The sequence below is a fragment of the Pezoporus occidentalis genome, unplaced genomic scaffold (assembly GCF_034315485.1).
Source record: "Pezoporus occidentalis ecotype Australia unplaced genomic scaffold, CSIRO_AGI_Poc_V1 ctg95, whole genome shotgun sequence".
Classification (NCBI taxonomy): domain Eukaryota; kingdom Metazoa; phylum Chordata; class Aves; order Psittaciformes; family Psittacidae; genus Pezoporus; species Pezoporus occidentalis.
Genome location: NW_026916315.1, coordinates 1,124,791 through 1,139,991, shown reverse-complemented (window position 1 = coordinate 1,139,991; position 15,201 = coordinate 1,124,791). Strand labels below are relative to the sequence as shown.

Sequence of the window (15,201 nt, the reverse complement as noted above, 5' to 3'; positions counted from 1 at the left end):
CAGTGTTACTCTTGAAACTAAAACCACCAGCAACTACTGAGGACAACTTCTAACACAGTATCTTCATCACACATTTGGGGTAAACACAGAGATAAAAGTGAATTATTGAAGGCCATTTTGCAGGGCAGCAGCCAACCCAGAAATGAGCACTGTAGAGCCTTTCAGTTTCCCAGTGAAGTAGTTTGTTCCATGTGGTCACAGCTCCTTTCTGCCTGATGTACCACCGTGCTTCCCCAGAACTTTCCTTGTAGGTTTGTATCTCCTAATACAACTGCTGATTACAGGGTGCTGCAGATTACAGGTAGGCCTAAATCCTATCACTGAACACAAGCTCCCTTGAAATGTGAGGAGTCACAAAACAACATCCAATAGCTAATAGTGGCATCCCAGATAAAATTAGTTAACTTCAGATGAACATGCTGCTTTTTAAACAAAGGTACACATTTCCACCTCTAAGAGGGAGGTCGGTGAAGGCTGACCAAAAAGGGTCCCAACATGCACGTCAGGAGACTACTGAGCTTCAGTGCTAGCCATGGATGACACACAAGTCATTGGGGGTTCTGTGGATGTCAAGAGATCACATTTCTGTCTGACTAGAAAGAGGAAAGAAAGATGAAATGGAAGCCATGGGAGCTTCTGGGCAAATCTATAGCTGCCATTTAAGTCTCTGTTCCTTCAAGGCACACCAGGAGGCTAGGACACAAGAACCTTGAGCCAAGAGAAAATGTCTCCTCTCTGAAGCCTACTCTGTTGCACTGTACTAACCTCTTCTTTCTTCCCCTGCTGTCCTATTACAGTTTGCAATGGAATTGTAAAAATACAGTAAGGCATCGATGAATCCTGGTCTCTGATCCAGGGGCAGTTAAAAACCAAAGACTTCTCTTGTTACTTATTCACTCCAAGGCCTTTTTACATTGCTTTGGCACAGCACAAGGCTACCAAGTGGATGTAAACCTCCCACCAACCCCTTTCACCTCCAGGATAGCATAAAATATAACGTGACCCAAAAAAATCCTGTTCACAGTTACTCTCCACTGCATATCACTGCTGCAAGGGAACCCACACTGCCACTGAAGTGTGTAAACTTTTGCTTAAAATTAAATTCCAGCAAAAATTCAGGGGAGAAAACAGCTCTAATGTGTTTTGAATGGAATTCTTCTTTTAAAAGGCTTTGGGATTTGGAAGACATTTACTCTTTTAATCCATTATATCAGAATCATTGACAAAATTACAATGAAACATTTTGTTCCTTCCTAAAAACAAAAACCAAAGAGGGGGTGAAAAAAAAATCTCTCACAAAGAATTAAAAAGCATTCAGGTTTCATTCCAATGAGCTGGGCGTCAGGACCTCAGCATTCTTCAAGAAAAGAGATTATTGTCTCCGGCCAGCTCTGGTGTAAGCCTGCAAAATCCTCTGCCAATCTTTTAGATGAATTACCAGCCAACTAATTCCTTTCATCAACAGTTCATCGAACACTACCTACATGGACTAGGAGCTGGAAATTTTATGTATACAGACAGATCTGTTTTACTAGACTATCACCCTAGTGACTTACTGTTTTAACTCAACCTTTCAATAGTGTGCACAAAAATCCTGACGTCTTTCTCAGCTTCTGACAACAACATCCTTCACCTTCTGACCCCCGACACATTTCCACACATCCTACAATCTTTCTTTCATTATTGATTAGGGAAAGCAATGCCATACAGCTCTGCAATGGAGAGATGCCCTCTCATATATTTACTCAGATCAGAGATCCCTGCCAAAGCTCCCAGCTGCCAGCCAAGAATGGAAAGTGCACAGCTCTACACCCAAAGAGAGATGGAGGGGAGCCAGACTGCCAACTCCTGAGCACCAGCCAAGAGGAAAAGCACTATTAAATAGGTGAAGCCCAGTACATAGGTATCGGTAGCAGAGTGTATGCTCGAGAAGCTCACAGTACAGGTTACAAAGCAGCAGATGCTTACATCAGGGGCTGATTAGACACAGGGCCCCATTCAGCTCTGTATCTGGTCCCATGCAAATTCATCCTGATTTGGACGAAACCCGTGAGCTAAGCTTTTCTGGCAGGTCTCCCTGCAAAATAGTTTGACTTCAATAGAAAACACCATGGAGAAAAATATGGCTTTTCAGCACATCAGTCTTTCGCTCATAGAGTCAGCAATTTCCCCCAAACCATGATGGTCAACATTCATAACGCAGTCAAGAGAAACCGTTTTCAGCATCTGTTATTTAACCATGGGACTACCTCAGTGCATTTGTTTACACAACTGAATCACTATTCTGTGATGAAAAGCTTTCTTAGCTGCAGCGTGCCGACTCAGTTGGCTGGTAAGCTCTGGATGGAGAAAAATCAATGTACAAGTGTGCTGACCAAGAATAAGCTTTGGTTCCAAAACAACATCAAGGTTTATGTTAAATATCCCATCCAATTAGCCCCTAAAACTCATGGAAAGCTTTCTGCTCACAATTAATATTCCTTCTGTGGAGCTCAGTGGTCACAGACAAGAACAAAGGGATGCATTTGACCAGGGGCTATGCAAGTACATTTTTTCTTACAGCAGTGTGAAATCTAAGCAGGCACACCACTCCTGATTAACAGATGAGGAACTTAAACACAAAGACGCAGAGATCAGTTTGGGCCTATATAGTAAATAGGTGACATTCTGAAGTTTCAGACCTTATATTTAAGTGCTGCTATAAAACTGTAAAACATCAGACCCAGGAGGAGAACACATTTCTCCTCCACACACCAATCAGATTGCAATAGTAAGATTCCCACCTGAAGTTTCAAAGAGAAACTGTCATCCTGTTAAAAGCCAGACCCGAGATCCGTATCTCCTTAGGACCTCAATATTTTTTATGATACAATTCCAGCCACTCAAAAGGAAAGGGTAAGACACATGCCATACTTATGGACTAGGATGCATTCTGCGATGACATGCCCATAAACCAGTGCAATTGGTGTCCTCTTCAGACAGAGGATCAAATACCCAGTAGAATTAACAAAAACATTCAAAATAAAACCCCAGAATGATAAATAACATTAATACTACAATATTCTCACTCTTGATGGCATTCTGTAGTAGTGAATTCCATAAACATAGTCTGTGCTACATAAACCCGTCACTTTCTCCATTTGTGCTTCCTTTTCCGATGATTCCTCATTACTGTGTCTGGGGGTATAATGAACTGCAATCTAGAGGGCTGTGAAAAAATAAAGTCACCCACACTGATGAAAGAGGTTTATCTACCAGAGGTGTGTTAAATGCTCCTCAGATAGGCAGAAAAATAGAAATTACAAAATTTGTAATTACAAAACCAGACAAAACCAGCATTAGAGTGCTTCTATATCAAAATGGCAAGCACACAGGATAAAATGAAAAAGCTAAAATCCAAAAATGGCACAAACTCCCCATCTCTTCATGAATAAATTTAGATCAGAATTTAGAGTAATACTTTGAACATTTGAGGAGTAGGAAGCAGCAGTACCTGTGTCACAAGAGAAAGCACTGGAGGTCTGGCATTGAAGTTTTTGAACCAACTGCCTAACTGAAGTAGAAGATGGGACAAGACAACCCAGAAGTCCCTTCTAGTCCTAGATTTTCATGAGTAATTATTTGTGCTTTACCTAGCAGATTTCCCTCTGAAGAAGGAATCTTCTGTCCTTTGTGAAACAGTAGTTTCATCCATAGGACAGAAACAAGCTTAGCTGTTAAAAGGAACAGGGGTAATGACAGATGGGTGAGCACCCTTGCACACAATACATGGCACACATACTTGCCACACAAATTATTCAACCATACTCCTTACATATTTCATCTACAAGGATATTCTAGGGTCACTACTTATGTATAAAACAAACCTCTTCAGGCATATCAGAAGACGGCTGCAAATCTACGGAACTCCATTTTCACAAGAAAACATGATGTGATTTTAACATGATAGACCAATTCAAAATTAATCATGGCCAATAAACACTATCTCTTCAAAATCTTAATGGCTGCATGGGCAGATAATGAGCTCCTTGCACAGTTGCTACCCAGAGGATAAATGTGGAAGATGACCACAGATCTGAAGGAGTATAATTTCTCAGCACCCTGAACACTCTAAGACATTTTCTAAAACCCCACAAATAGTTTCAAAGCAACTCAAGATTAAATGGATGTGACAGATTGTGATAGATACTAATTTCTATCTACACTGTTTAATTTGAGCCTATATAGTATCACACACACAAATCCAAGAGGCAACATTCAGTACTCAAATTAAGTTTCCAGATCACCGTATTACCCTTTTCCATACTGCTACTAAAACACAACTTATTTCCTTGAAAAAAACAACTCATTTCTGAACAGACTATTGAGCACTAATAATACCAAATTCTCTTCGAGATGTCCATGAGGCATAAATCTCGTCCAGTGTATAACAGAAAACACAGGAACAAAATCACATATACTTAACTACATTGCATGCCTTCACTGCAGGCCAGAAGAAAACACTGAAGTCACCATGAGAATCACACCAAGGTAGGATGTCCTCTATCCATTGACTCACCACTCTTGCAGTGAGAAATTGCAGTTAAACCCAGAAAGGTTTAGTATAGTTTTTCCAGCTTTAAGTCATTTTTTCCTTTGCTCCTTAATACCTCTGAAACTCCACAACAGACAGTGTCAGCATAAGAAAGCTGGAGCCCAACAGCATTGAAGACCAAGTTTGACTGACTGCATTTCACAGCAAATGAAGTCCACAGGTGTATTTACTGCCAGCTGACAGTGATTTCAGAACTAGTAACTGGTGTGACAGAGTGACAGAAAAGGTAAACATTACCCTAAAATGTACTAGGAAAAGATAAAAGAAATAAAGATTGGCCAGTACTTTTCTCTAAAACATTGGTGCACTACACAGCAAATCCAGTAATTTTGGTCATCCATCTGAAAAACAGATTAATGTCAGGTGAAATATTCTCTGAGATGGGTTCCTGTAGTCCTTACATTAGGGAAGATTGAAAAAGAATCTGCCTTTTTTTGACCTACAAAGCAAAGGAAAAGACAATAGGTGACATCAAGGCTAAATGCTACAGAGGGAGAAGTATCTAAAGTAAAACAAGAGTTTGGCACAATGCCAAGAAGGGATTATACCTGCTATGAATACATTCAGACTGGAAACTAGAAAGTGTCTAGCTGTCAGAGCTCAGAGTATGGTGTAGCCTCACAGTAGGAATAACAGAAGGAAAATAACCTAATTAGTTTTAAGAGGGAGACTGAAAAGTTTAAGAATATCTCAACAGCAGGGGACTGGATTTGGGAAGTGCCTTATAGTCCTGCATTCAAGCAGGAAGACTATCAGAGAAAACCAGAACCTGTATCTGCATGAATTTCCATTCAGAAACATTCTTGCAAATTAGTCTCATCAAATTTAACTAATCACACCTTTAGATCACAAATGTTATTAGAGGTTTATGCAAGTGGCAGTTACCTGTGTGTGCCAGACTATGGATTAATATCTGCAGTTATTAAGTAAGCCTCTATTTTACCTCTTTCTTAAGAGGGGTAAGAAGCAATGCAACAGCAATATGGCAGGGTAAGTGAAGAAGATTTGGGGTGGGTTTGGACACCTGTGCCAGTGTTAGCATGAAAAGTAACACATTGTACTAAGTCTGGTATAAAAGTTGAATTAAACTATTTGTAAATATTATTTTTCTTCTGTGTGCCATCTCTTCTGACAGCCAGTTCACAACGGTTGAAATGCAATTTTAGGGCCATTTCTACATAAAAATAAGTCAAACAAAAAAATCCAAGTTTGATATTTGGTTGTTTTAGGGTGTTTTTTTTTTAATCTGAAGAATTAGCTTCACCACTGTCATTCAAACATGAAAAATCATTGACATGACAAAAGAAACATAGGTACAAAGAACACATGGGAATTAACACACTGCAGTGCATGTTAGTGTGTTCTCAACCTTCAGAAAGGAGCTCCTGTAACACTGAAATGAAATCCTGCCTCCACTGAAGCAGTACTGTAGTCTTGATAAATATTTCATCCCTGAACTTTATTTCCAATGAAAGTGCATCAATAACTGTAATAAGTAAGAGTCCTGAGAGGAGCTGACTCAGATGAACACGAAAAGAATTAGCAGATGGTTGTTACTTGGGTTTGTTTTACACTACGCATGATGTGTAATTGCTACTATGATTTGAAGACCTACCATCGTGTGTGACATCCATACATGACTTTGCAAAATTAACTCTCCTACATAAGCAGCATTTGTCTTTCCTTGATAGGGACCCAAAAGTTAAGTGTCTGAACCTACAGGGTTCATGCCCTCTGATCTGGTGGCCTTTTACCCATGTGCCTTCTTTCACTCCCCAACACAGAAACCACGGTACAGTGAGCTGACATGAATTCCTTGAGTTCAGTAATCAAAGCTCTCTCAAAACCCAAACCAACATGGTACCAACTGTGCAAAAGCAACAATGGAGTGACCACAGGGTTTTTTTCATACCTGCTTTCACTCCAAGAGTGTGCCCATACTCCTCCCACCATGTCTCAGAGGCAAACAGCATGCCTGAGCATACAGTTCTCTGCCAAGAGGAAGCAGAGAGAAAGCCACCAGCATTGTACCAGGCAAAGGACCCTGTCTAGGAGCAGCCAGGAGCCAGCAATGCTTCTCTCCACGCCCACATCCACACAAAGCGGGAAGGAAACCTTGCCCACACATTGTCCCTCCCTAAATGTGTTGCTTAGATGCTCAACTCTGCTTTCTCTGCAGGTAACCTCTGTCCCCTGACACACAAGCTATGAGATGATCCAGGGGTGCTATAAGGGGCAGCCTGGCACTCACCAGGCCTCCCCACTGCTCCTGCCTATCCCCAGGGGACGCCAGCAGCGGGACCATGCGTCCAGGAAACGAGGAAAGCACGGCCCAGGCGGGACGGACGGCTCGGACTGCCCCCTCCCCGTGGTCACCATCCCCTCCTGCGGCGGGCGCGGTGTGATGACGTCACACGGGCCGCTCGCCTCCCCCAATGGCCGGGCCCAGCGCTCCCGCGCCTCTGAGGCAGTTCCAAGATGGCCGCTGTGTCGGGAAGTCAGAGCCCGAGGCCGCGGTGTCCGGATGGGCTTTCTGGTCTGGGAGGGTGCCGTGCAGGCCTTGCATCTTTCAGGGGGTTGCTCCGGGCTCAGAGGGCTTCTGCCGCCTACGCCGGGTTGACTGCCTCACCGCACAACGTTGCAGAGGCTGCCCGGCCCAGAGCCTCTGCTGGCAGCGCCGGCGCCTCGGGACTGTGGCCTCCCCCGGGCCTTTCCTGGTGGTATACTGACCCTCAACGGTAGCAGTGCTTGCGTGGAGTGTGTACCCTGGGTGAGGGAGTCACCGCTGCCACAGCACCCAGGAAAGCACCCTGAGACAGCCCAGTAAGGGGCAAAGGGACTAAACCAAGCCAAGGATGCCCGTGCTGGGGCTTGGCATTTGCTGAGTTTTCATGGAGCTTGTGTTTCATGCTAGCCAGCAAGTGCCCCCCTATGCTCCATGCAGGAGACAGATTGGCAGCTGGAGAGTATAGGTTATCACAGCAGTTGTCAAATGTACTGCACAATGCTGGTGTTTGAAGAGCTAAAGGGTGACATAAAGCTGGGTGCAGTGTGTGGAGCATGAGCCCTTTCTAAAATGTCTCTGTTGGAAAAAATGTAATGCAAAGGGAGATGGCACTGATTTAATTTGGTATAGCTGCAAGTGTGCTTTGGGCAGCAACCAAGGAAAATACTCCAGTAACAATGGAAGGAAAATGGCCCTCTTGGTTTGTATTGTCCCTGAGCTTTGCTAATGAAGTAACAACACTGAACATCCTCTGAGAGAGAAATAGAAGACCATCCCATATGCCAGCACGGCCTGCCTTCGGCCCGGCCTCACCCTTGGCTGGCTGTGGATTGTGTCCGCAGGCAGGTCAGGTTACCTCCTTGTATAGCCCTTGCCATGGCAGGAGGCAGGATCATGGCTGAACAATTGCTCTGCTGTTAGATTCAGTCCCACCATCCCCTACACTATTAAAAAATGGACCCTTAGTGAAGAGTTGTTTAGATTTTATTTATTTCCCTGAGAAAAAACACAAGCTTATCTATGGATTTTAATTGCTATGGAGATCTGGTGCGAATTAGAGGTGACTTTATGCAGACAATCTACATCTTTCATTCACTTGCATATGGCTTTTGCAGCATTACCCTTTATGATAGTAAATCTGTCAAAGCATTTATATCCTGAGATATTTTTCTGGAAGCCTGGGGCTTGACAGGAGACCAGTTCCAACATTGTGAGACATTTGCGGGAACTTGTTGCAGACTGTATTGTTCTGAAACCTGCACTTTCTTCCTCAGAACTGTCCACAGAAGTGCTCTGAATCCTATTTGCATCCACACACTCCTGGGAAGCTGTGGAAAACCCACTCTCTCAGCCAGGCATATTGGACAAACTTGCTTCTTCCTGCTGGATTTTACAAGCGCAGACAAAGCTTGAAAACAAAACAAAAAATTCATCAGTAACACCAGCAGCCCTTCTCTGAACATGTGGGATGCTTCCCTGGATCCCTGCTCATTTCATGGAGGGAAACTCAGACACACCACTTCAGGGCTGTCCTGAAGTGTGTGGAGGGTTTTATTTTTCCTCCCTCTCTCCTTCTTTTCTTTTCCCTCCTTCCTTGTGTTGATTTGTGGGGCCAGAATGACTTTGATTTCAGCAAGTTTGCTGTTTATTCACGTCACAAGTTTGACAGCTTTACACCAAATCAGATTGCTGGGTTTCAGGAGAGCTCTGAGGCGTCACTGGGAGCTCCTTTAGATTAAACTCGCCTCCGTGGTTTCCCCCCTCTCCCCCTCCTTCAGAGCCATTTAAACCTCTCTGGGGCTTTAACAGAAACGTGCTCCCAAGACCTGCATTTCATTCTGCCACTAACATGGTAAGTGCTCTTTGCATTTCTCTCGACCTATAGGCAGGAAAGGAGGAGATGGTCTCTTCGCCTTGTGGGCTTGCACTAGGTTTTATGCCTTCTTTAAGATGGTGAAGGAAGACGGTTCTCCTCTACCTGCAAGAGCAGTTTCTGCTGCTGTGCCTTCCCATGGGTGAGCAGATTCCCTGCTTGAGGTTCCAGGCTCTGCCGTTGCCTTGCAGAGACTTAGAGCTGGTGCAGATCGGGTTTATTGGGAGAAGGGAAAAGGGTGAATCCAGAGACAATTCAGGGTTTGCCACTGTACGGGCTGGGACTCCTGCAGAACTGCAGGGGCAGAAGAGAGTACGAGCAGCCTTGGAGGTGACACTGCTGGCTTTGTGCTGCTTCAAAACTGAATCAAGCCCCTAAGGTGGGAGGAACGCCCTGGCCGAGGACAGCCTGGGTCCTCCCTTCCTCTTAAACCCACTCAGGACCGTAGTATTTCCCAAGGGATTGCAGGAAACTCAGCCACCTTCTTGGCATACCTTTGATTGGAGCCCCTCTGTGGCGGGGGTCTCCGGCGGGGGGAGCACTGCCCAACGCCCAGCGGAGACAGCAGGGAGATACGGTGCCACCGGGCGGAGGGTGAGGGGGGAGAGCGGGCAGCCTGGTCAGGGCTGGGAGCTCCCGCGCCTGGCAGAGGCAGCCGGGGCTGCGGGGCTGTCCTGCGGCAGGTACCAGAGCAAACCCCGGCTGGGACAGGAGCAGGCGGAGAGCAGGGACCAGCCCGCAGCGCAGGGGTGCCTCTCGCCGGGATGCGGTGGGGCAGGAAAGGGGCTGACACCGCCTCCCCTCGGGGCCCGCTGCAGCCCGGGGGCTGGCCGGGCGGGAGGGGATAACAGTCTGCCGAGCGCCCCATCGCCATGGTCCATTGCCTCCACAGAGCACCGGCCGGCCGTGCCCGGAGCCAGGGTTCGCCGGGGTCCCGGGCTGCGCCTGCCCCTGGTCTGTCCCAGCTGGTGTTTCCAAGGAGACCTGGGCTGCCGCCTGCACCGCGGAGCCGCCCCCGAGCCGGGGCCGGGGGGAAACGCCGGGTGAGTGCGCTCCCGCCGCCTGGAAGGGGGGTGGGCCCGGCCACGGCCCCGCTGCCGGGCTGGGCGAGGAGGTGGGAGCGGGCTAACCCCTCGGTGTGCTCCGCTCCAGGGCAGTTCTGCAGCTCTCAGCTCGGTGCTCAGGACGCGGCATGGCAGGGAGACCAGCTGTCCTCCCAGCTCTACAGGAACAAACAGGTAAAGGCTCCGCGCCCCCCAGAAACTTCACTTTCACCCCACGAGGTTCATGAACTTTGTGTTGTGTATTGCACCTTCTGGGTTGGTTTATGGCATCTCTCGCTGGTACAGATAGAGGAAACGGTGGCAAACTGCTTTTATGTTGGTGGGTTTTGTAGAAAGTATTTGTCCTGCATGAGCTTGGTTCCCTGTTCATCCTAACAGAATATTGCACCAGCTGCCTTGGCAGTAGAGAGGACCCAGGGGCATGACCAGGGAGAACCTCAGGTTCTGATGATGCAGAGCCTTATGCTGTTGACAAAAAAATACATGGTGCGTGTCCTCCTGAGTCCTGACAAATGATTCCACCAGAATTACCTACTGATATGAATGATCAACGTTTTTGACCAACAAACATTTCCTTGTTTACTTTGTTTTCTCTTTTCTTGCCTTTTTTTTTTTTTCTTGTAAATCCCATCAAGGGGAAAGGAGAAACTCTGAACAGTCCTGGATGAAGGAACCCCAGAAAGATCACTCCAATCAAGTATCTGAAATCATAGAATCATAGAATAGTTAGGATTGGAAAGTACCTTAAGATTATCTAGTTCCAACCCCCCTGCCATGGGCAGTGACACCTCACACTAAACCATGTTACCCAAGGCTGTGTCCAACCTGGCCTTGAACACCTCCAGGGATGGAGCATTCACAGCTTCCCTGGGCAGCCTATTCTAGTGTCTCACCACCCTCACAGTAAAGAACTTCTTCCTGATATCCAATCTAAACTTCCCCTGTTTAAGTTTGAACCTGTTACCCCTTGTCCTGTCACTACAGTACCTAATGAAGAGTCCCTCCCCAGCATCCTTATAGGCCCCCTTCAGATACTGGAAGGCTGCTATGAGGTCTCCACGCAGCCTTCTCTTCTCCAGGCTGAACAGCCCCAACTTCCTCAGCCTGTCTTCATACGGCAGGTGCTCCAGTCCCCTGATCATCCTCATGGCCCTTCTCTGGACTTGTTCCAACAGTTCCATGTCCTTTTTATGCTGACAACACCAGAACTGCACACAATACTGCAGGTGAGGTCTCACAGGAGCAGAGTAGAGGGGCAGGATCACCTCCTTCAACCTGCTGGTCACGCTCCTTTTGATGCAGCCAAGATACGGTTGGCTTTCTGGGCTGCGATTGTGAAATGACATTTTAACACAGTGGAGTTGATAGAGTTCATTTACTAACTTCAAGGTCCCTGGAATCTATCCCTCGTTCCAGGCATCAGTGTATTTCTTCCTTTGGCTCTACCTCAGTCATTTAAAGCTCTGCTTTTCAGCCTGTGGTCAGCAGGTGCCTGAGATCCTTGGCAGAAGATTCTTTGTCCCTCTGAAGGAGTCTTCAGAACTATGATCAGGAGGCAAAAATCTCTCTGCATATACATAGAACTTCCCATAAAAAAGTGTTAGGTGTAGACAAATCAAAACCTACCTGTTCAGCTCTTGGGACCAGGGATTATTGCAGCTCTATACGTGTGCTGGGACTGGCACAGTAGAGCCTAGGATTGAAGAGGTCACTGGGTACTTCTGTATCATAAAGAATGGCAGCTGCATTTTCCTTCTGCACACTACTGCCATAAATTATTAGCCTGCAGTTCCACCTTCTCCTTTTCCCTACCAGCCAACGATAAATTGGAATGAGAGTGGTGCAAAGGGATGCTTACTGCTGCTCTGGAGATCTGGTAGCTGCTGCCATGCCCATATTGGTTTCTGGCTGTTCACAGGGTTACCTGTAATTCTTGTCTGTTATTATTCCGTGGTTACTTTTTTTTTTTCAGACTAATCTCAAACACTCACTAAAGAATAAAGGAAGTCAAAAGTGGAAAGTGAACAGTTGTGCCACTTAGTTTTACAGAGACAAGAGGCTGGAAGGCTAGGTTGAGTTCACAAAGCAAACACCCAGATCATCAAATCCAAGCAGCCTGCACCATAGGGCAATTGCTATTAAGTTACAGAGTCAACATCTATTCATCAATATCTCTGTTTCACAGCTTCAAGATACTTTGCTTCAGAAGGAAGAGGAACTTGCTAGGTTACATGAAGAAAATAATAACCTCCGACAATACCTGAATTCTGCCCTGATTAAGTGTTTAGAAGAAAAAGCCAAGGTATTGTGTCCAAACCTGTTGTATAGACATGTGCAAAAGAAACAGGTTGAATAGGTTGAAACAGGCACATGCTATTAAAATACATGTAAAGTCTGAGAGTGTAGTCAACCTGCAGTGTGAGATCTGTTTAACTTCATAGAGCTGCCAAATTGCTAGTCATGGATCTAAGGTGACAGTTTCCCCCAGCAGTGGCATCATATCAATTGTGGAGACAGTATAGCCCATGGCATAATTAAGTTTAGTTAATGAGTAAGTTAGCTATAAGTAAGTTTATAAGCAAGGCAAAAGTTATCCTATCTAACCTTCTTTTTCAGTGAAAAATTCAAATTTGGACATATATTTCTCTTATGTGTCCATTTTGTCAATTACCCCTTTTGATAAGGATTATTTTTTTTTATGTTTTGGATGCTTTCTGGTTTATGTTTTTTTTTTTGTCATCTTCAATGATACATTTTATTTATTTACATTAGAGTACTGATCTTCTAATGGTTTCAAAGTTATTTAATTAAAAAGTTGTGTGGGTTTTGGTTTTGGTTTTTTTCTTTCCTTAAGATGAAATACAAAATTAAGCACTTCAGGTTGGATGAAACATTTTGTTAAACTAAGTGTGAATAGGTTGGGTTTTTTTATTAAATATTTTGATTCTCTCTTTCTAGTCCAGAAGATAATTGTTTCTTGTTGGTTTAAAGAAATTTTTTGCTATTCCAGCCTCATGAAACTGAACTATTTATTATTTCCTCAGCTCTGTAGATTGTGCATGAAGTAAAAAAGCCTGTAAAAAATAGCAGACTTCCCTTTTCCATCCTGTTCTGTGTTGACAGTGTGGCATGTCCTTCCATGCCAAAACCTGGCTCCTGGCGGTAGAAAATGTCTCCTTCACTGGGCACAGCAGGCAGATATGGACACCCCTCTATGTCATGTGGAGGAGGGTCCAGAATGAAACCATCACAGGAAGTGTCTGAGCAATGAATTCATGAGATGGTGGGGAAGCTTCCTTGTTGTTCCTGCCTTCCTTTGACTGTCCTTGGATGCCTGAAGGGCCCTTGTTCTGGGATAATGACAACCGAGGTGGATTAATGGGCTTAAGCCACTCAGTCTGCTGCTCTGAGCACTCCTTGGCCAGGATCAAACCTGCCCCAATATGACTTACCTTCATATCCTCCCTTTGTGCCAGATTGCCACATTTCCCCCTCTTACCCTGCTCACCTGCCAAGTGCTGCTGGCAGCAGCAGCACAGAGGAGTGCCATACAGCAAGGCAGGAGCTCTCATTTCATGCTGTACTGGGTGAGAATGCGATCAAAGCACAGGCCTTGTTGACATTGTCAGATTCTTTCTCAAGGACTTGACTGTTGCAGAGACTGTAAGACACAAAATAGTCATATCCATATGTTCCACAGGGTGGAAGAAAAAGTATCTTTTGTAAGAACAGTAGTAATAGTCTTGCCCATCTAAAAGCCAAGATCAGAAACATGTTGCTTCCAGATAACTGGAAATTCAGATTTCAATCTTCTCTCTCACCTTTATTTTTTTTTCCCTGATAGAAACTGCTTTCCTGCCATGGCCAAAAAAATTGTGCTATTCTCAACAGCACCAAGAGGAAATTAAAAGAGTACCACTGCTTTGCTCCTCAAGAATCTCCTCATGCTTCCAAAGCCAGAAGGAGCCTCTTTAATGAATTCACTGCCTGTGAAGAGCAAGCCAGCCCTGCTGTAGACAGCTGGGTCTTGCAGACTTTAGGATTAAAAGATGTGAACACCATTGATGAAACTTCAGCTAACTACAGTGCCCTCTCCTCAGACCTTGGAAAAGACATGTACTGCCTAAGCGCTGGTGAAGCAACAGACTATGACCACAGTGAAGGAGCATCAGCAGCATATAGCTGCAGCCACCTGCCTTCAGCTAACAACAGCACCCATCCATGCAGTGAGGACTCTCCGTTCCTTCCTCAGTTTTCTTCAGCAGAATGTGTCTCATCAGTGCCAAGCATTTCCTCCCTCCCAGCCTATGGGTTGCCTTATTTGACTGCCAATTTGTCACCCAACAAAACAGAAATGGCCTTCACAACATCACTAAGTCCTCACTGCAATGTGAGAACACACACCTTCCACCAAGGACAAGCCTTTGTGTGCAGGGATGATGATGGAGGATGGAGATTCACCTGGGTGCCCAAGCAGGCTGAATAATGCACCTGCACTGAGGGTCAGCCATAGGGGATGAAGAAGACAGACACTTCATCTTGTGCTTGAGACAGATTCATGCATCAAAAATGAGCCCTTCTGGGCTCTGATACATGCTCCTCTGTCATGTACTATACTGGATATTTCTTTACGTACATGTCATATACGTGTACTCCTCATTCCCTTCCAGATACTTACAGGTGTGGTTCGATATTGCACTTGGACAATTATCTGCCCCAGGCCAGATGTACACTTCTCTTGTGCCTCTGTTGAGATACCTGGTTTTACTTGTTTCATGTTTTTTTCTATCATCAGATACTCCTTGTTAACTGGTAGTTAACAAGGTTGGAGTGCTTTCAGCTTTGAAGATTGAAAGCATTTGGGGAATACAGTTTGGAAATGGCATTTTTCTCAGATATCCACAGATGACAAAGGAGGCGTAGGTTGAGGATCAGCAGTTTCTAAGTGATTTGTGTCTCTCCTGGCTACACAGATTGCCTTGGATTAAGGCAGTCACAGGTGTTTTTAATGTGCTACACTAGGCTGACCTACCTGCAGTCGCATGGTGCTGTCACATTCTTTGATGATGCCTTAAAATAAACAGGATTTCTTCTATTGCCTGAAGGCTACTTAATTACAAGTGATTCAGCAAGTTCAGGGGATTTTCTTAAAGTGTGATCAAGA

At 45.1% G+C, this 15,201-nt stretch overlaps 2 protein-coding genes across 4 annotated transcripts in view; one reads left to right on the top strand and one right to left on the bottom strand.

Annotated features, from left to right (window-relative positions):
* Nucleotides 1-6,789, bottom strand: part of OSTN (osteocrin) — a 104,356-nt gene extending 97,567 nt beyond the window's left edge. The window contains exons 1-2 of one of the 3 annotated variants that reach the window (XM_062606239.1): nucleotides 6,507-6,789; nucleotides 3,633-3,713 (exon numbers count right to left, since the gene is read on the bottom strand). The gene's annotated coding sequence lies outside the window, so the exon portion shown is untranslated. Of the gene's footprint in view, nucleotides 1-3,632; nucleotides 3,714-4,558; nucleotides 4,691-6,506 lie in introns of those variants that run through there. The other 2 variants (XM_062606240.1, XM_062606242.1) reach the window with 2 other exon arrangements.
* A 546-nt stretch (nucleotides 6,790-7,335) lies between these two features.
* Nucleotides 7,336-14,643, top strand: GMNC (geminin coiled-coil domain containing). Its single transcript, XM_062606245.1, has 3 exons — nucleotides 7,336-10,211; nucleotides 12,223-12,339; nucleotides 13,882-14,643. The coding sequence occupies exons 1-3, from the start codon at nucleotides 9,846-9,848 to the stop codon at nucleotides 14,521-14,523; spliced, it is 1,125 nt and encodes a 374-aa protein (XP_062462229.1). The 5' UTR covers nucleotides 7,336-9,845; the 3' UTR covers nucleotides 14,524-14,643.
* Nucleotides 14,644-15,201: the final 558 nt, after the last annotated feature.

What these genes read in the sequence shown, in the direction of transcription:
- GMNC (XM_062606245.1), top strand. Translation starts at nt 9,846, where the DNA reads ATGGTCCATTGCCTCCACAGAGCACCGGCCGGCCGTGCCCGGAGCCAG. An exon ending in AGCTCTACAGGAACAAACAG is followed by an intron (nt 10,212 to 12,222) that starts GTAAAGGCTCCG and finishes TCTGTTTCACAG; the next exon opens with CTTCAAGATACTTTGCTTCA. An exon ending in GTTTAGAAGAAAAAGCCAAG is followed by an intron (nt 12,340 to 13,881) that starts GTATTGTGTCCA and finishes TTTCCCTGATAG; the next exon opens with AAACTGCTTTCCTGCCATGG.